Genomic DNA, 22079 nt, shown 5'->3' on the forward strand with positions numbered 1-22079 from the left:
AAACGTCACGCTGTTGTATTGTTGGATTCTTCACTCATTTTAGTTTCTTAGATGGTTTAAGACATGGTTCAAGTCAGCTTGATTGCATCACTAATCCATATCAGGTTTTTTTTGTTTGTGCTAGATATAGTGCATCTGGAAACTATTCACATTTTGCTATGTCACAGCCTTATTCTAAAATGGATTAAATTCATTTTTTTCTCATTATTCTACACATTCTACACCTGAAAAAAAGTTTACTTGAGATTTTTGCAAATTTATTAAAAAAAAAAAATTTTAGTAAGCACATGTACCACCAATCAGACCTATATGGTAGAGTGGCCAGAAGGAAGCCACTCCTTAGTAAAAGACACATGGCAGCCCGCCTGGAGTTTGCCAAAAGGCCTTTGAAGGACACTCAGACCATGAGAAACAAAATTCTCCGGTCTGATGAGACTTTCTGGCCACTCTACCATATAGGCCTGATTGGTGGATTGCTGCAGAGATGGTTGTCCTCCTGGAAGGTTCTCCGCTCTTCACAGAGGAGCTCTGGAGCTCTGACAGAGTGACCATCGGGTTCTTGGTCACCTCCCTGACTAAGGCCCTTCTCCCCCGATCGCTCAGTTTAGATGGCCCGCCAGCTCTAGGAAGAGTCCTGGTGGTTTCGAACTTCTTCCACTTACGTATTATGGAGGCCACTGTGCTCATTGGGACCTTCAACGCAGAAGATTTTTTTCTGTAACCTTCCGCAGATTTGTGCCTTGAGACAATCCTGTCTCTGAGGTCTACAGACAATTCCTTTGACTTCGTGCTTGGTTTGTCCTCTGACATTGTCAACTGTGGGACCTTATATAGACAGGTGTGTGCCTTTCCAAATCATGTCCAATCAACTGAATTTACCACAAGTGGACTCCACTTAAGCTGCAGAAACATCTCAAGGATGATCAGGGCAAACAGGATGCGCCTGAGCTCAATTCTGCAAAGACTGTGAATACTTATGTACATGTGCTTTCTCAATTTTTTTTAATAAATTCGCAAAAATCTTAAGTAAACTTTTATCATGTTGTCATTATGGAGTGTTGTGTGTAGAATTATAAGAATTTTTTTTTTATCCATTTTAGAATAAGGCTGTGACATAAAATGTGGAAAAAGTGATGCGCTGTATATACTAAGTGGCCTCTTTAATAGAAACACATGTGCCCCTGGCGATCAGCCAATCATCTGGCAGCAGTACAATACGTAACATCATCCAGGTACAGCTTAAAAACCTCCAGTTATTGTTCACAGTAAGAAATGGGGGGAGAAAAAGATTTCAGTGACGTTGACCACGGCACGGTGGTTGGTGTCAGATGGGCTGGTTTAAATCTTTCAGAAGCTGTTTACCTCCTTGGATTTTCTCACACAACATTCCCCAGAGTTTACACATAATGGTGGGAATAATATCCAGCAAGAGGCATTTTTCTGGGAAGACTTGTTAATGAGAGAGAAAAATGGCCAGCTGACACAAAGTCTCTACATATATGGTGATCAGAAATGCATTTCAGAATACACAACCAGGGTGAACCTTAAGGCGGCCGTGCTACAACATCAGAACATGACATCGGATTTGTCTCCAGTCAGCCCAGGAATCTGAGACTATAACGGGCAAAACTGGGAGGATTAAAAATATATAGCTGCCTTAAGGTTCTTTTCTTTTTTTTACCCTGGTTGTAGGGAGATTATATCCTGTAAGCTGGTGCCAGATTGGCTTTTCTCCTCTGACCTCTTGTCGTTTACATCTTTAGAACTGCCACATCCTGGATGTTTTTTTGGACCATTCTTAAATCTCAGATCAGCAGTTTCTGAAATATCTCAAGTCAGAATTTTAAAGAGGGATCTCTAGGAGAGTAAGCTCTACATGCATCTGTCAACAAGTTCATGGATGTGTACACGTCTTAATCACATACTTGCATTGACTTAGAGCTTGCTAAACGAATCGAGGAATTTTTTGTAACCGGTTGTATTAAGTCAGGAATTACGTCACACAGGTTAGTTTCGTGCTATGGTCAGTAGATTTCAATTTAAAAATTTTTTTTTTTGCTATAAAGCTATGCTCCTGGTGGTTATTTTTAGTGTTAGCAGAGAAGTCCTGGTGGCAAAATGAAATGGGCATTCCCTCTTTTCTAGCTACTTGACAGAATGCTCATTTAAATAATCCATTAATTTTTTTTTTTTAATAATAATGTAGGTACAGTTTCCTGCACTAAAATCGAGTACTGACATCAGCTTGAATTTTCTGAGCTGCGCTGTAATAAAATGACTTACCGATCTGTCCGCTGTTCTTTTGATGGCATCATGCCATTTACTTATTGTTGGGTAATCGTCTGCCTGCAGGAGCAGCTCCTCACCAGACCTTGTTGTTATCTGTGGATAATAAGATCAAATATTTGATATATCAAATATTAGGCATGATTATCTAGCACTAGAACATCAAAAAGGAATGAGTCTGTTTTCAGGTTATGGTTGACTGTTGTTATTGTGTTGAGGTGTGAATTGGCATCCCAGCGCCAGGGTAAAGGTGTTAAGTAGCTGATAATTCAGGTCACAGGCTCTGAGGCTTCAGTACAGTTGAGGTTTTTAGTTTATGGAAAAGTGGCGAGGCTGAACCCCAGGAATCAGTTCTGTTAGGTTGGGTTGTGTGTTTACAGAAAATTTGCACAAGCTAGTATACATGATGGTACACTTTTGCACTTGCCATGAATTTTCTCCCTAATTTAGTCATATCCAATTCTCACTCATCTCTAGGGGTCTTCCACATTACGGTTACTCCATCACCCGGGAATTGAACGAGCGATCCCGCCTGGATGATAGGGCGAGCACTTTAACACTCCACCACTAGGGGGCCCAATGAAAGACAGCTTTCAGATTTTGAATTGTGTCTGTGTGTTCATTCAGCCAGTTTATCTTATTTATGTTAAAGGGAAATAATTTTTTTAGCAAAAGTTTTTTTTTTTTTTTGCCCAGGATGATCAGGTGTCTACAAACTCTTGGCCATAAACTCTAGAGTTAACTGACTTAGAAAACTGCTTTTTTCTGTTTTTAGTTAGAATTACAGGAGCCTTTATGTAAAGTGGACTATTAAGGAATGCTTGACTGCACTGGTTGTTGATTTCAAAGTGCATCTGCTCTGTGCCGACACGGTAAAGGCTGAATGGGATGTGAAAAACAAGTATCCTCCCTGGGGCTCATCGCTGTTCGCATGATACCTTGCTAAATGCTGCCCTTGTTTTCTCTGAGAGCTGTAACTGCACATGGCACCGTCACACAGCATAACCGCCTTTCACGGAAAATCCTTCCAAACACCCCTGCTAAGGTCAGCGTTGTCACATACCCTTGGAATTTCCTGATGCTCGCTGTTTGACACTGCATTCGTACAAAAGCGAGAATTGTTTTAACATCGCTAGCATCTAAAAATACCAGATGGTATCACAGGGCATCTTGTTCTCTCCTAGTCACTCTACATCGCCATCCAAAGTTTGTGCCTTTTGGAAGAGAGTCTTTTCTGACTTTGAGAGAGAATGGCAGATGGGATCGGAGCGGTCTCTTTGGGGAGAGTGGGCATGTACGGGGACTGATTTGGGGCAGAATGTCAGAATGGGTTTGCTAGAGCTCCATTTTTAGATGCAGAACATGTGAGTGAGAGGGTTTGTTTTAAATCTCAGTCTGCCTATGGACATGAACATTATAGCTTGTGCAACTGAGGACTATGAAGGGTTGGAATCAAATACTTGCACTAGAGAAGCGTGTACAAAAAAACACTTTTTTTTCTCCTTTTTTTTAGGAAAATAAGACTAATTAATAAGACTTATATTAAATAATACTTAGTTATTATGAATTCAATATGAATTCAATAAAATTTTATTTATATAACGCTTTTAAAAATGGTCATTCTCTCAAAGCAGCTTCACAAAAGAAGTGTTTATGTGTGACAAAAATGTGTCTAGATAATAATGAGATTGTCCCTGATGAGCAAGCCAAAGGTAACGGCAAATCCAAAAAACCTGTTACTAGTAAAAGCATAAGAAAGCACTGTATAAAATGACAATTAAGCATGTAAACCATGCCGACATGAGCTTTTATTTATTGTTAGCATTTTGTTTAAACGATTCCATTAACAAATTTAAAGCTTACTTTCATTTAACTTTCTTAAATAACCAGTCAGCACCCTGGCAATAAACTTCCCCCCCCGAGGTTTAAAGGAAAAGGAGAAATTTTTTTTAAAAACATAAAAGCGTCTCATTTTAGTATCCTGACCTCAGGCAGATTATTAGAGAAACAGAAATATAAAGCAGTCATTTCTCACAGAAAGGTCCGCACGTTTTCCAGTCTGATTTTAATCTTCCAACTATTCAGATACATGCTCATATCTTATCCTTCGGCTACCATCATAATCCTGTTCCCTAATGCTTTTAGAAATGTCTGTTTGCAATTTGTCTCTGGTTTGGCCCGTGTTAACACAAACCATAATACGACCGAGACGACAACTCTAGTTTGAGCCGTAGCTGGACGTTCAGACCAAAAGAGGTGAACAGAACAGATTATCACAGTTTGAAACATTTTGGGACAAATCGCCACATTTTATTTATGCTCCAACAGAACATCATAACCTCTGCATACTGAGCCAGAGGAAGAGGAATATTTAGCTGTAGATTTCCTACATCTGCCTCATAAACGGAATGTTCAGTACAAAAATGAGTATACTGTACTTGCTGGGTTTACAATGTATACCAGTCATCAACTTAGCTTGAAAAAAAAATTGTGACTAGATAATGTTAACATTAAATATTATAAGATTTTAGCTAACCACACGAATGTGCACGGTAAAGCTTTTAAGGTGTGTTCATATGGTTGCACAGAAAGATGTTGTTAAATGTACTATAGAATTTCAGGATGTTTAATAGGAACAACTTGTACTCTAAAGTAGAAGATCCTAAATCATAATGTATTTATCATTACATTTAGTCATTGTGTAGGCATGATTGATTTCTGAGAAACTGAACAGTACTTTAACGGATTATATGGAATTTTTAAAATAGTATAATTTATAATTAAATCATACAACTTTTAAGTTTGTATGATTTAATTATAAAGTCGAGTTATAAATTCAGATTACAGAACAATACAGTAGGATTTCATTAGCTAGGAGTTTGATATAAGACTAAGTACCCAGAAAGCTTTTTTTTTTTTTTTGTATACAGGGTGGCCCAAAAGTCTGCATCCATAGGCATTTTTCATTATATATAATATTTTTTTGTCTATTTCATACCCACAATGGCTTTGGAACTAACACAGACCTAACAACGCATGACTTTTTATTTTAGTAATCAGTATCAAAATTGACCCGATCATATCTATCACAGTCACAATTGTATCTGCATGTAATGTAACAATATAAATTCTATTACATTAGGAAATGTTTACTGTTCTTGTGGTCAAGGTACACACAAATGCCGAAGGCGTCAGAGGCTGTCAAGATTCATTTACATTTAAATCTATTCAAGGAATTGTTTTTTGAAACTGGTCCCACATGTTACTAGATGTGCCCGCGACCTCCTTCACGTGGAATTTAATTGCACACTCATAAGCACTTTTTTAAAAATGTATTATGGAATAAATTGACATTTGTACATATTACCGTGAAGTGCGTGGAATGAAGGTGTGAGATCGTGTTTATTAAGTAGATTTCAAATGCACACTCATGAGCCTGTATTAAAAAATGTACAGCGCTATCTGTTGAATTTTGAGGTGAACTAATGATTTTTTAAGGGATTCATTTTTTTGTTGTTGTTGTTTATCATATAACGAGGTTTTCCATTTAAATTTCAAATTATCTTCTAATTTTCTTCCTGTGGGCTGATTGCGATGAAAAACAAAGCCTTGTCTCAAGCTCAGCCATTAAAATGGGTTCAATAGTTTTTACTTGACGCGTGCACAAACAGACAAAAATTCCAAAAAAAACATCTGGATGTGTTCTATTACTCATCTTGCATCCCAAATAATCTTTATTATATGCATAGAAGATAAGAGTTAAGGTAAGTACAAATATAATTATTAGTTGCAAGTAGAAAAGAAGAAAATCTCTTTCCTTAAGTGGTTGCAAAACTCTCCTGAAGTTCTGAGTTTTGTGAGGAAATAAAAAGCAGCATGACATGAATGTAATGCCTTTTAATGTCTAAGTTTAATGAGGAGTAATTTTAATATCCAAAGCTCACACTTGGACCGTTGATTAATGTTTAATAAGGCAAAGCAGTACAAAGAGCAGAATGCCATTTGCAACTTCATGTTTTTGTTTTTCTATTAAATTACCCATTCGTTTGAGTGCTTCATAAAGACTCAACTTTGAAGCACTTTAGACTGTGGGATTAATTATCTCCAGTTTTACACTGAACTTGGAATAAGCCAGATGTAGAAGACCATCAACTTTAATTAAGCCAGAAAACAAAATGATAAGCAGGGGTAAGGTGTTTCCCCCTCACTGGATGATTGAATAATACTTCACACGTAAATATCACACTTTAAAAAAAAATAAAAAATTGGGTTATATTCATTCACTTCAAACATGGGGATTCCCGAACAGCACGACTAGCTTAGGTTTCATCTCAGTGGCTAGAGATTGGATACAGTTACAGTTTATACAAGATGGATTGGATACAGGAGTTTAAAAAGTGTAACTACTCGCTGGGTGGTAAGAAAAGACTTTGTGGTTCGACTGTGTATCTGAGCAATAGTCCACCTCTAAAGATCAAAGATCGCTTGAGTGACAGTTTAAAAAGATGCAACAGCTTCACATGTCAGAGGAAGTTACTGTTGTTCATGGTTAATAACTATTTTAAGACACAGGATACATAGCTTGTGTTAGGACTTTCTCATGGTAGAAATTATGACAAAGAAAGACAAACTGAGTCGATCGATCCTTTGAATCTCCCGTCTACAGCAGTATCTACACATAACAACCTGCTAACATTTTTACACTGATAATTCTTCAAACACAGAATGGGTATCAGTGTTTAATGGTGTCCGTATCAGTATTAGAGATGTTTGTCAATGATCCGTTCTTAAGTGTTGTTGAGAGGTTTAATGCACAAGGGTACTTCATACTTGTAATTGTTTTGCACTGAAATCTCTCGACTGAGGCTGAAATGCATGTGTGCATAAGACCAGATCGACCACATGTAATAATCTTTTTTTATACAGAGTAAATCTGTAGGAATTGTATTTAAACTCAATTTCAAGAATGTTTAAGAACAGCTATTCCCTCTTTCTATGTTCTTTAAGACTTAAATGTCCCTTTAAAATTACAATTGTCAATAATTATTATTAAATTATATGTTTCAAGTTGATGATTTTTATATGCTAGTGAGTTTTTTACGGGTTTAGTTGAAAACCATATTTTTTCATATTCCATATGTATGATCTGTGTTGATGGATTGAATAATCAAATATTTTTTTTCTTATTTTTTCATTTCAAGATAATTATCCTGATATTATTTCCGTAAGTAAGTGTATTGTCTTGACAGTCATCAATATGATTTCTATAATAGATGACAGCCTGAAAAGCATTTCATAATTACTTAAGACACAGATCACAGCACTAGCACATATTGATAAATAATTCTCTCCACTTTGGACTAGTTTGCTAACCCATCAGGCAGAGTAGCTTGGGCTTCCATCCAGTCTCTCTGTGCACGCCTGGAAGTGTGAGAATGAAACGGTTTAAGTCGACACTTAGGTTGTTAATAGCCTCCAAGGTGCCATATGAGGAATTACTGCATGCTGTACATCACTGATGGTCATCTTTGTGGCCGATCTGGGATAATAATGAGTCTGATTTCAGTTCTAAAGTGATAGATTTTGACTCATTTTGGATGTTTTTACTTTTTTTAATGGAAAATTATTCTTCTGTACTTTTACAGTGTAGAGTTCTTGAATAAAATACGTCTTACACAGTAAAATGCATCCAACACGATTATCATGGTTTTATACATTTTAAATCAGCGAGTCATCTTTACAGAACTAATGTATACAACCGAAACCTAAATAATACATTTGTTTGCCTTGTCACATTACGAAGACAGGTACAGTAAAAAAAAGTAGTGCCTTGCTTTATCATGGTGGAACTAACTAGCATCGTTTTAAGAGACGTCGTGCACGTTCATGAAATTTGGCACGTGATCCTGCCCAGCTGACGTCTTTTAGTATCAGGAGTAAAGAAAACATTCTGATTGTCCATTTTCTCTTCACACTGTCATGCCCCGTTTAGACAATTCGGAACGCTTCGGCTTGGTGCAACACAAGCCGACGTCGCCAGACAGTTTGGAGTTGCCAGGAGTTTCTAAGCTGTGGAACAGATCCTGAACAACTGGTTCCACTGTTTATCGCCCTAGAAGTCTGGAAGTCCATGAGCGACGATGCCAAGACAAGACAGACTAATATGATGGCGTCATTTGTTAAATACTACAGCAAACGCTGCCAATACTGCTGCTGGTATTCCAGAGTTACATACGATAAGTCATCAAACTATTCGATGACGGTTGGCTGCAGCTGGACCTCCTGGCGAATGCTGATTCTGCGTCATTGTCAGCGCCTTCTTGGTTTTTTTTTTCTGGTACTGATGGATGTATTTTGGATTTTTATACAAAATCTAACTATTTATTTGACAGAAATACTTTTATTAAGAAATTTATATCTGAACCATGTTTATAGACCACATTGCTTTGACATTGTGAATTAGAAAAAATTATTCTTGCCTGTCAGGGTAAATTAAACCACTCCCAAATTAGAGCTTTGTTCAGTATTGAATTTGGGATATTATACCTGAGCATGTGCACTAGTAAAAGAGGTCTAATGACACCTATGGTATTTAAAAATTATTAGAACACCTGCGAAGTGGAAGGATGCATAGTGGCAAATGTGCCAGTGCTGTTGTACTTCTATATCAGCTTCTTGTCCTACCACATTTCTGTTGTTTAAAACACTTTGAAATGCTTCAGTGATGTTTCTCGATAAGTCGATTATTTTATAATAATAGAGACAGAAACAGCACATTTTATCTTTAAGCATGATTTTATCCGTGTTTCCTGATCAGAACTGTTCAAAAACTACATTTGCGAGAAAACGTATTAAAACTTTGGTACAGTACAGTATCTGATGCTGCGAGACAAAAACAATCTCCTTTCTCCTGAATTCCGCTCAAATTTCTGCGCTGTCTCATTTCCGCGTAAACTGATACCGCTGTCAGGATGCACATTTCTCAGTGAAAAGTGCTTAATGACAACTGAACAAACTTGGAAGGCGAGAAAGGCGCTCAGGGGTTTAACTCCGCATCGAACAACTCCCATCACTTCTATGTTTACTGTATGATACTGTATGATGAGTGTGATTCACTCATTCCGAGCGCCATCATCAGATTTTCGCCGTCAGATAGTCAAAGCGTTGTGTTATGAAACGATGAGTCAAATGATCCGCGTAAAGGCAGGCGTTAACCTTAATACCAGCTGCTGTGTTGTTTCAGTGGTAGGACAAGCCTTCCTGTAGGAAAAGTGTGCTGTTGCTTCAACTTCTAATGTTACTTACGGCCATGTGGGAAAACAGGTTGGGATTTTGACAAGGCTTTGAAAGTGATACCTGAATGCGGTTCCCTGCGCCACGACCTCGGGTTTATCCATTAAGCCTGTATGGGTTGGACGGCTAAGAGCAATTGTGGTGAAAGTCTTCCTCAGCTGAACACACGGGGGGCTGCTGACTTTAACACTGAGGTTCATATTTCATTTCACTTCCCAGTCGCGAGAACGGGCTAGGATTCAATATCCCGACTATGTCATAAGTATAACTCATGGCAAGTTTTTTGATGCTTTCTAATTTCTTTTTTTTTTTTTTTTTTTTGATGTGTCATTTGCAAAGTGACAAAATGATCAAGCCTTATATTACAGCTTAACGAGGAACGCTATTAGGGTAATCCTTGAAAAAGCAAGGGAGTACAAATTCAATCCAGACCGTGAAACGAGAATATCGAAAACAGTGAAAGGAACTAAAACGCAGCTCTGAAATGCATAAAAAGTGATCATGACTTATTTTTATTTTTAACTTATCCTAAATCTGATAATACAATATTTCATCTGACAGAAATCGTAATTGTCCTCTAAGCTGACCAGAAGTTTCCACACTCCTTTCTAGTTGATTGACGGTGTTTTTTCGGACCACAAATTATTGGTACAAGCGCTCGTTTTTTACGGTATATATCAAGTTTAGGATTACTTAAGCTTCCAGTTTAATGCCTTTCTAATCTCCCGTGGAGAAAAAGATGTCTGGCTAGCGACGAAGCTCTCGGCTTTGATAAGATGAGATGAGATGAGATCGGGAATCTGTGCTTCGTTTTTTTTCCCTTTTGCTTCTTTATGTATTTCATCGTATCTGTCCGTGTATTGATAAACATTCAAGTTTCTTCAGGCACTTGTACAAAGATAAGCTCTCTCTTTAGATGGTGCTTAAACGCCGTGTCAGTGCACACTTAACACCCCGAGTATTACTTGGTTGTGTGCGAAGTCTAAATCTCCGGTTGAACAAATCGTTGATTAATTGCTTCACCAGGCATGATTCGGAAAAATACCTGCCTTAAACCACAGCACAGCACTGTTACATTCTCAACTCTCATTGATCAGAAAGTGTTGGTTTAATTATCTTTTTTTTCCTACAAACATGCAACTGCAAGGTGTATATATTCATTCACTTGAACTAATACGTTATTATTTATTTATGTGTGTGAAGGCAGTGCTATGGTTTATGAACAGCCTGGCGACCGGGTGCGAGGGATGAGCACATACTGTACCTCTGGGTGATATTCTGTATTTCCTTAAGCAGTGGTGAGTAGATAAAAGCAGGAAGTGCCATGGAACCCAGAGAGCTAGGGTATGTTAATGTTTGTGGTTGTGTATTTCTCTCCGTGTGCAGAAAGTGCTGACAAATATCCAGAAAATCAAGAGTTGTTTAAGTTGTCCTGAGTTGTACTGATTTTTAATTTCCTATTTTAGTCACACATGTAATTACTGAAGCTTTCTGTGATGATGTGTTTGTCTACCCTTTTTTTTTTTCAAAAGAAGGAGTCTCCAGTGTCAGTGGCTTTGTATCAGTCAGAGATGTAAGAAGAAGCTGGGACATTTGATGGAGGGATTTACACTTTGTGGTTTCTTTGTAAAGACAAATAATTATACCAAAAGTAATAGAGCTGGACCGTCTGATCGGTCTGCGTAGAACCATAAGCCATAAACACCACAACTGACAGAAGATTTACCGCTAGCTTATCATTACGATTACATGAAGGTTGTTCGAGTCAAACCAAGACTTTTGATTGCGCAGAATAACAGAACACAGTTATGAGAGTAAAAACGTTGACCCTTTATTTCTCTATATCATCCCCTGCTACACTAATGCAATCATCCCTGTGTTTCACTAGTGCTTGGATACCATCAAGGTAGAAAGTGTTCTCAGTAAGTAAAGAAAGTAAGAAAGTATTTGGGCTGCTTTAGAAGGTGCTGACCTGAATGACGTTCTTCCGACTTGACTTTTCTGTCGTCCAGTCCACGATGGCGCCGCAGAGGTCTACTCCTTCTGGTTTTGTTCCTGGTTTCTGTGGATAACAGATTCCTTAAACGTGAAATACCTGAACAACAAATAACAAATGCTTCATGTTTACTTGTTTATTCAGGCCAGATCAGATCAAATATCAAGTGGAGGCTGGTGATAAAAGAAGCAAAGAACCGGGGGAACATGAGATGGTTGTCTCTGAATTAAGGAATGTGTAACTAACCACCTTAAACATCTGTTTTATTAACCTTTATTCATTCCTTCCTTTCTATCTTTTTGTTGTTGGTTCGCTGTTTCTATTCATGTACAACATTAGTGTTATATGGAAGTATACATTGATGACTATTTACCCCCCCCCCCCCCCAATAGCTGAGACAGAATAAGGTAAAAATAAGCGATTTGTCAGTACCAGAGCCAGTAAGGTAATGTGAACAGAACAGTGAGTGTGGGTGAGAGATTCCATGTGGGTGAACAGAGTGGGTTCTGTTTTAAATCACCCATTTTATCCAACATTCACAGTAACTTTTAGATCTATATGAAGAGACAAGCTTTCTGGCAAGACTTACGGCTCTACTCTGAGCGCCGAAACACAAAACACACACGAGAACATGTGCATAAAAACTAAATTATTCAGCTCTACTTCATCACTTCAGTTTCTGTTGTATTTACTAAGGGGAGCAGCGGTGCCATGTGTGTAGGTGTGGAGACATTTGCTGTGCATATGTCAGGATGCAGATACCTTACCAAACTGGCCACTGCTTCGTGCTTGCTCTCCTTGTAAAAATGCAGCTCATTCGATGAAAGTACAACCCAGGTTAATGTCCAGCTTTTCCTGTAGAGGAAATTAGTAAGAATGAGTGCTCATTATTGAACAAAAGTTTTAAACGAGGGTGTATGAAATTAAAAAAAAGTTTGACAAGTCACAAGAGAAAATTAGTGTCGTAACACCGGGTTATATTCCATGCACATTTACAATTAAAACATTAAAGAACACCTATGATGATTTTTTTTTTTGTCATCTTGATGTGTATCCAATGTGCATCTACTAACAAAAATGGTGAGGGGGGGGACATCATTTTCCCATTTTTCAAGGAAGGGTTTAAACAAGCCGATTATATTTTCCCATAATGTGTGACATCATATAAGAGAATACCCTCCCCGCTGGCTTGTTGCTCAGCTCTGTTATTCTCTGATATATATTTGGCTCAGCAGTAGCTCATTAAGGCCTTGTTCACACGGGCGTTAAATTTTTGGATAAACTAATGTGCTCTGAACGTCCTAGACGTTTACGTTGTGTTTTGTAGTGGCGCTTGATTGACTTCTACACCGGCGTTCGTTTGTCTCTGTCTAACGTCAGCCTGCAGCCCAAATTGTAGTTTGTGTGTTAACCTGTATCTGTAACCTGGATATGAAAGCCCGCCGCTACCGGGTTCACTCTCTGACTGCACATCGTCAAATTAAAGGTCGTTTTTTTTGTGGTTTATGAAGAAATGCGAAAATTACTGTGTTGAAAAGTTTTGCAACAATAAATTCTTTTTATTTTGCCCTTTTCCGCATTTTCCTATGTATAGCATGTATGATCATGGGATATATCCGGTCCTCCAAAGCGTAAAATGAACGCGAAGAAAACGCACTAGAAGCGGTTTAGTTGCGTTCGTTGCCAAGAAAAAGCTGCATGCAACGTTTTTTTAATGCCGTATAAACGCGCAGCCGGACAACCACACGTCACGTCGTCGCCGCTTGATCCGCGCTCACCGGACGCTACAAACGCAAGAAAAACGCTCGATTTTAGCGCCTGTGTAAACAAGGCCTTACCCTGAAATGGCACATTCAGAAAAGTGGATTAAAATATGGAGTTTGAGGTATATAAAATGCTGGAGCATTAATTGAATTTAATTAAATTTTATTTATATAGCGCTTTAACAATTGTCACTGTCGCAAAGCAGCTTTACACAATCAAAAGAATGAAATGTAAATGTGTATTAATTAAAATAATAAGATTGCATTGACACAATTTGGGGGAGGTCTGAGTCCTGTGTTAACCTGTTTAAGAAATGGTAAAATATGGAGCCTTTAAGTTTGGTCCTATATGATAGAATGTGCTGAACCATGTGCTATGTTATATGAGTCATTCTGTAATTTGGGGAACATTCCATGTCTGTTAATGATAAGTGTAATTGCTCTAAATGTTTTCTTTAAAAATAGAATATTTTCCATATCTAAAAAAAAAAGCATGTTACACCACACAAACATTATTTGCATCTTATGCTTCACTTTGCTTGAAAACGTTCCTTACGTTGACCATCTGTGCCCTGTATACTTTTCCAAGGTTTCTTGGTTTCAAAATAATAAATAAAGATCATTAGAATGAGCAACAGCTATTTTTAAAAATATATATATTTTAAAAGCCTAGATACAAAAAATAATAGTTTAAATATATTTTTCAATTTAAATCATTTAAATATATAAATGTCAGCAAAAGTTTTGTCATCCAGGTGACCAACAGAACTCCATTCTGTAATTCAAAAATGATTCGTCCTCTCTGTGGCATACATCAAAAAGATAAAAACAAGATAAAGGGGATGGATCATTGGGATGTTGATCCTGCAAGGGTGGGAGTATATTTAGAGAATATAAGAGAAGCACAGCACAAGTATGATCAAAACGTATGCCACAGAACAAACCCATAACAATAAAAAGTTCTGTTAGTGACATAGTTCACAATATGAGTAGTAAAACCATGCTTTACAATACATAAAGTGTTAATGTTTAAGCTTTGGAACTATATGACAAAGAAAAGGATTTTGGCTCCAAAGCTTTGTAATCATGGAAGGATATTGTTTAATTCAACCCGAATTTGAAGTGATAATTAAAACTAGGACATTGTATACTTACAGTAACTACATGGTAAATGAAAAATTTATTTTATCCTAGTTCATGCTATACATCAAGTGATATTAAATTATACTTATATATTATTTATATATAATATATTATATTATTATTTTGAGGACGCATTTTCTTCCCTTGACCGTTTTTAGGCCAAACGGTAAGTTTGTATGTTTAAAATTTCCTTCTCAATTATGCTTCCATTCAAGAAGGATATAGTAACCACAGAGGTGTCACCTAAACAGGCCGTTTTATTAATCTGAATATTCTGCTTAGAATATCAACTTCTCAGAATATCAGTTTTAGTCATTTTTTCAATATTGACTAAAATCTCCAACCCATAGAGTGTATATATATAATTGCATGCGAGTTTTCATAACATTAGAATGAATAAGCGTGAAGAATTAAATATTTACATACTTGAGTTTCTTTCCTCCTTCAGAGATCTTGGCTTTGTTCAGATAAACCCCGTGTAACTGAGGCTGGAGCTGTGATAAGATGCAGGTAACAATAAATCAGTAGGTATTACAAAAACGGTACCGTAATAATTATTTACTGTATATATTAAAATTCTGCTTTGATTCAGTCCATGTTGAGTTCACTGCTTAGCATTTTTTGAAAGCTAGTTAGGAGACACACCTGCTGTAGTCCATGACTGGTGTTGTGTTGGGACTGATTCCTGCGATGGCGGTTAAGCTGCAGAAAAAAAAAGAGAAATTGGGGAATTTCAAATACAAATGGTTTAATACTTTTAATAAAAACAAAATAAATACGTTAGAGAAATTCACCACACATGGGATGGGCTTTGTTTAAAAACAAGATTGCTGTAATGCTGCTGTAATTCCTTAACTCACCAAAGATGCCAATTTGACCAAAGTTCATTAAATAGTTTTAACAAAAATGTCTAATATAATACAATGAACATTTTGTGGAAATATGAGGATCTAAGGTCAAGTCTGTGTAGTTTCATTTTGTCATTTGGTTGAGCTTGGTTTACATTTTCATACTAGCAAAGCCGTCTCTTGGCAGGCAGTAAATGATATTAATGTCTTGTGAAAGCGGTAGTCAGTGCAGGTTTTGTAAACCAGTGCACGTCTGCCCTCTACTGTCTATTCTCGATGTGTTTATCACATTGCTTAGAGTCAGAACATATTCATGAATTTCCTGTACATTTTTACGAATGGAACCAGACGGTCTGTATTAACCAACCCAAATATCTCTACTTGTCTGGAACTCCAGATTTGATTAGAAGTATACACTGACCAGGAATCTAGAAATATCTACTTTACATATGATGTAATTTCCAAGATGGTTTCAAAAGTCCACCTGTACAGCCTATTGTGTTGTATATCAAATCATCCTCCTGTTTTACCATCATTTCATGCAACAGAAGGATGGTGGTGTGTGTACGGTTACCACACAGGGAATTTGCGTAACAATCCACACAGCAGATGGGCAAGAAAGCTGCCTCGGTGTAGTCTATTACTAGAAGTAATTTTTGGGTTGGAACATTTTCAAAAATGTATTTATGCAAATATCTAATTACTCATGCACAGACTCACATGAGGTTAGAATGAAAATATTTATTTAGCTTTAAAGCTCTTTATACTGTATTATACGTATAACCTGATTATGTCAAGTGAGCAGAGCTTTAACCTTCTTGAGTTAGATTTTTCAGTTTAACTAGAGAAAAACATCATTGCTTTTTTTTAAAACATATATATTTATAACAGTTTAGTATTACACCTTGAGAAGAATTCTCATAGATAAAATGCATTCAATTTTATTTTTACTGGTTGCTGTGACAAGATACCATTTCTAATTGTAGCATCCTGCTTCAATTTCCTCTATTTGATAAGCAGAGGGACACAGAAGACCTTTTTTAATACCACAACTGCCCACCTCTGAGGTAATGTGCCCCGAGGTTATTTTTAATTGCACTTTAAAGCTGAGTAAAATTAAAGTAAGGTAAGAGGGCTGTTCAAGTCAAACCGGGACTGGGTGATGAAATTTCTCATTTAGACTTCAAGCAGGTTACTTGTGATGGAATGATAATCAATTACAGGATCATCGATAACTGTGCATTTCAAGTGTATAGTTAAAAAAAAAAGGGCTACCAATATTAGTTGGCAAAGTGGAAAAGAAACTACTTAATTTTAGACTAAATGCTCCATAATTTTAAAATCTACTAACTCGATTTTGCCCAGTGAAACTGCAAAAGCTTCATTCAAGTCTCAGATGAACTTTGGAATGCAATTATTATTATTATTATTATTATTATTATTATTATTATTATTAATTGCACAGAATGACAGTTGAGGAATTGATGAACTTCCTGGTTGGTGTGCAGCACAGGAAACTAACGATGATCAAGATATGTGATAATGTACCTACAGTATATTATTATCTCAATTTAGATTTCAGAAGAATTGTACTGTAAGGTCAAACTGATTATTAATCGTTGATCAATTTAAACCATCAAGGCTCAAAGCTCACTGCATTCGTTCCAGTGAACATTTAAAGAGTGTATACCTGATTCTTAAAAATTGACAGATAACCTGTCACCAACCTGCAGAAGAGACGCATCTGTCTGTGGGAACTGTACACACAACCATTCACCAGTACCACTTGCAGATTACAGAAAATCGGCCCGGCGTTACTACCACATCCCCCATACAGTCCTGACCTCGCTCCAAGCCATTTGTCTGGGCCATTATAGGAGTTCCTGGGAGGCCAGCGTTTCAGACGTGAATCGGGCAGTCTAATCATTGCTCCGGTGTACTGAGAAAACTTTCACCTTAGTGGAACGCTGGGATAAGTGCATTAGTGTAGCAGGGGATTATATCCTTAGAGAAATAATGGAAGTTTTTAATTCTCATAAATGTTCTGTACAATCAAAAGTCCTGGTTTGACTTGAATCCCCTTGTAATTCTACATGCTGACCAAAGACCATCCCCCCCCCCCCCCATACAGAAAAATTCACCATTTCTATGATTTTTCTTTATTGCTTTTTTATTTCCCATGCAAAGAACAAAGACTTTAATATACTTACAATTTTAAATTACAGCGCTTATGTCAGAGCTGATATTTAACAATATTCAGAGATAAATATGTGAAGGTTAAGGTGAAGTTGCAGTTAGAAGGTATTTAAGGTATTCTTGTGTGTGTGCGTGTGTGTGTGTGTGTGTATAAGAAGGAGAATATCTTACCGGTTTCTGTGCCGTGTCGAGGTCAGGTATGACCATGGATTTGGTTTGACTCAGACGTTCGCCGGTGCCAGTCGAGCTTTTGATCCTCATGGCTACGGCTCCTGGAGGCAGCACCAGTGGAGGAGGCGGCTTCGATACATTCTGCATGGCTCTAGTGCTGTGAGAGTGGACAAGCACAGGTAAGGTCAGACGTTTAAGACATAGTAGAATGGTAAAGTTAGCATGTCAGCATGTGTTCCTGGATCTTTTTTATGCACACTTCCGTTATTAAATATAGCTCTGAAGACTTCATTGTCAAAAGTCGAGACAGTCTTATTTTAGAGTGTATTCTAAAACGATGTGTAGTGAGACAATGTGTTTATACTGTACGTGTCTTAAAACACAAACATCTCACAATAGCTACATATTTGGATTTAGATCTAATCATGTGAGCTTGACGTATGAATGAGCTTTATGTAGTTTCTAAACCCACTCTCTTCCCTCACAGCATGATCGGCAAGGCTATAGGGAAAACAACATACTGTACAGTACTGTGAAAAAGTCTTCCGCCATCCCTTATTTCTTCATATTCTTCATATAATTAAATTATATAGAGGAAATTAAAGTACTTGGAACAGATGTTTTACTGTGACAGGCTGCCTAAATGTACAATTGAAAAGAAATTACAAAGAAATAAAAGAATACAAGAAAGTTTGAAGCTCTTTATGGGTAAATTATATGAAGATGAGGAGAGTACTTTTGCACAGTACCGTATACTCATTGTATGATATATAAATGCATAATTTAAACACTAAATCATAAAAAATTAAAATGACAGTACCTTCAGTCACTATCCATAAACAAAAGACCTAATCTAAAACCTTCAGCTGTACAGTCTGTTTCATTGAGCTTGTCACTGTGAACACACTATAGTGTGTGTGTGTGTGTGTGTCATATTTATGAAATATTATAGCAACATAGTGTCAGTCTTTTATTACAGTATAAAGTGATTTTGTATGTATGTGTGTTTTTTTTATTGCCTTCACTTGATTTAATCTCTCAAAACAGGACGGTGTTTCTATGTGTCACAATGTTAGTTTGTAAATGAAGCCTCCAGTTAGTCGAAAACATGCTGTCGCAAAGTTGTGTCGTGGTGGGATTGTGGATATCTGTCAAGAGGGCAGTTGTTAAGATCGCTTCCCTGTTTGGTTCGTTCCTGTTACACCCACAGTTTACCCCCCACCCCCCAAACAAAAAAATAATGTATATCAGCGGTGAGCTACTGTAGAATAACACGATGCTTCAGTGATGCTGGATGCTTAATGGCTAAAATATATGTATACAGTTAATATCATTACTTAAAGAAATGAAGAATTTGACCGCGTGAAGTGTCTTGCAAGAAAAAAACATGCCAGCTGCTTTACAAGTGTCTCCACCCTGATAGTGATTACAGGAAGTGGCCCAATTTTATTAGTGAATGTGCAGCCAATAAAACTATACAGCATTCTCATGGGGCTAATCCAAAAATATCAGTCATTCTAAGTTTCCGGCTCATTTTCATAAAGGGTGCCAGTATTTCTGGAGTTGACTCTTTACAGCGTAGTACATTGATTCTAGAGAAACAGAGTGTTTCAGGCTGTGTCAGCAATGTGCTACTCTTTGTGTCGTTTTTTTTTCGACATGGTGAAAATGTAGATTAGTAGGTCTTGACTCACTTCCCAGTGTCGTGTTTACGGTGTCAAGCGAGCTTCCTGAAATGAAGGCTTGCATCATTGCGACATCAGGCCATGAAGTAAAAGTTCATGAAAACGTTCTTAGTAATCTAAGCTAGCCTTTAGTTGACACAAAGTGTTTGTCACCAGCCTGGACACTTTAATATAATAGGGATTGGCAAAAATATCAGTACTGAGAATGCACCTTATTTGTAGCATTAGTTTAATTTTTTTTTTTTTTTGCATTTATACACCATAAAAACAAACATTTACAAAATAATCAGCATTTTAAACTAATGCATTATGATGCATCCTGTTGCATTATATGTCCTCACTTTAGGAAGTTGCAGTTACCACTCTTCCAAACTACAGCAATAACCTTTCTCCTACCGGCAAAACTAGAGTATAATAAAGCGCTTTCCTTAGTCAAACTGCAGAAAGACAATGGTGACATGTTCTCATGCAGCTAATGTGTTGCACAAAGTAATATGCACATGCTTTGTTAAGTGTTTGCTATAATAGATTTTGATTATGCAGTTTGCTTTGGTATAATTTTACATATTTACGTACAGTAAGCATACAAATGTTGAGGTCACTCATCTAGGAAAAGCACCTTGCTGAAAATAGTTGATTAGCTAGCTAGAATTTAACTCTATAATAATAACAACAACTTAAGCGGATAGGAAATGGCCACTGATGTTGATTTCCTCCACCCCCTCCCTTAAGGTTTTACATGTCAGAATTTTTCTTTCCACTTTAAATCTAGAAGCTATAAAACTAGAAAAAGAAGCTTTTATTTTCCACTTAGCAAAGTAAGCCCTGATACAGCACCCCTGAAGCATCGACGGTTAAGGACCTAATAGTGGCTGCTTGAACCATCAAAGTCCTGATCGGTAAAGCCTGATTTATGCGTCTACATCAAGTCTACACTGCAGTAAGCACGTAACCCACCTGAAGGGCACCTTTCCAAAAATGTAACTACACCTTGCATTGATGCAGACCGCACCAAATCTGATTGATCCACCTAGTAAAAGTATTTGAAAGTTGAAGGAACATGGGGCACATCAAGGCCACCCCAAGTTTGTAAAGAAATACATTTGTAGGATTCGCCTTTGCCACATTACAAAGACTGCAGGATGACACTGTTGTTTATAGTACACCAAAAAAAAAACTCACTGGAGAGAATATAAATGCCTGCAATACCGTGTGCCACTTGCATTGCCTGCAGGTATAGGCTCTGCATAGGCATGGCACAGCAGCATAAACCAGGCTTTACCTTTACCTCTTTTTTTCAGAGCTGTAACCACTGAGCTATCGCTGCCACCAAACTTGCATCTGCAATAAAATAAAGGTGTCTAGGTGCATGAATAAGGAGCTTAAGATCCACATATATATACATTATATAATATATATCTAAAAAGTTTTTTTGCTGTCTGAATTGCTTGTTTGTGATTGGATGGGCCACTTGCCAGCCCTTATATAGTCAATCCTCAAAATCCTTTCATGCCACCTTCATCTCAGTCCTTTCAGAAAGAATGCTTCACTTATTTATAGGATTAAACTTCGGCTTTCATGCCGAATGAAAGTGAAGCCAAAGCTCTTTTTGCTAACAGTACATCCAGTAAGCATGCTAACTCTACAATGAAAATAAGGCTCACTGAGTTTACTTCATTCAGACGTCCATGGAATTAAACTGGGGTGCACTAACACCATTTTGTCTGGATTTCCAACATGAATAGATTGTGTATTTCCAAACCATGAGCGAAATCACAACGTCACATGAGTTGAGGTTTAAAGCTGGGTATCTAGGTATTGTGCCAGAGCAACTTTTCTCACTTGGCAGTGAACATTTACACCTTGCAAGCGTGTGTGTTTTCCTGTTAGTTTTACAGCAGTGACTGTGTAATTCATATTAGCCGATTAATAATATGCTTAAGATGAGTAACATGCCATAGCTTTAAAGGGTTAAAGTATTGATTACTTATATACTGTATTAATGATAAAGGTAATTGCTTTTCACTAAGGACATTTCATAAAGACAATATAAATATCAGTTAGCAGTGGTTGATTAGGAACAATTGATCAGTAGATTTGACTGCAAATAAGCAAAATCTGTCAGTTTCTTTCAGATGGTCACATTGGTCTAAATGCAGCATAAGGCATGTTTACTGCTAACTCTAGTGACGGAAAGTGCTGTTTAAAATGTGAGGAAACCCTGACACTTACACCCACCAAGCACACACACATGAATCCAGCCCTGTCGCTACATAGCAACTGTTTGAAACAACAGGAAATAAATAAATCACTTTAAAAAATGGGGTAACGGAAATCAAGTGCCAACTGATCACAGAGTCATGTTTCTACTTAAGTGAAAGTTTCCAGGACAGAAGATGCTTTGCAACGTTTTTTACTTTTAATATATTTGTGTCACATTTTAAGATGAAATACAGTGACAAATCCTAGCAAGATGTAATTAGGTTATAAGTCTTTACAATTTTTATTGTTTGCTTATTGCACTTGCCTCAGTGTTATATTAAATTGAATAGATATTTTAGTATATTTTAGTAAAACTAAATAATATACAGTACAGGTGTATTTTTAACCCTAAGCATTCAAAAGGGTCAGCTGAAAAAAACAATAAAATCAAATTCAAACTCAAACCGCAACTCGTCCGCCCTCTCTATCACGAGAG

General features: G+C 37.2%; 1 protein-coding gene across 1 annotated transcript in view; it reads right to left on the minus strand.

The window, feature by feature from the left end:
• The window catches only part of arhgap15 (Rho GTPase activating protein 15), a 41180-nt gene that overhangs the window by 18885 nt on the left and 216 nt on the right, over positions 1-22079 (minus strand). The window contains exons 2-7 of the mRNA XM_053496397.1: positions 17697-17853; positions 15127-15183; positions 14908-14975; positions 12343-12430; positions 11552-11641; positions 2284-2382 (exon numbers count right to left, since the gene is read on the minus strand). Coding sequence (XP_053352372.1) covers positions 2284-2382; positions 11552-11641; positions 12343-12430; positions 14908-14975; positions 15127-15183; positions 17697-17853 — 559 coding nt within the window. The remainder of the gene's footprint in view (positions 1-2283; positions 2383-11551; positions 11642-12342; positions 12431-14907; positions 14976-15126; positions 15184-17696; positions 17854-22079) is intronic.

The sequence above is a fragment of the Clarias gariepinus genome, chromosome 5 (assembly GCF_024256425.1).
Source record: "Clarias gariepinus isolate MV-2021 ecotype Netherlands chromosome 5, CGAR_prim_01v2, whole genome shotgun sequence".
NCBI classification, from domain to species: Eukaryota; Metazoa; Chordata; class Actinopteri; order Siluriformes; family Clariidae; genus Clarias; species Clarias gariepinus.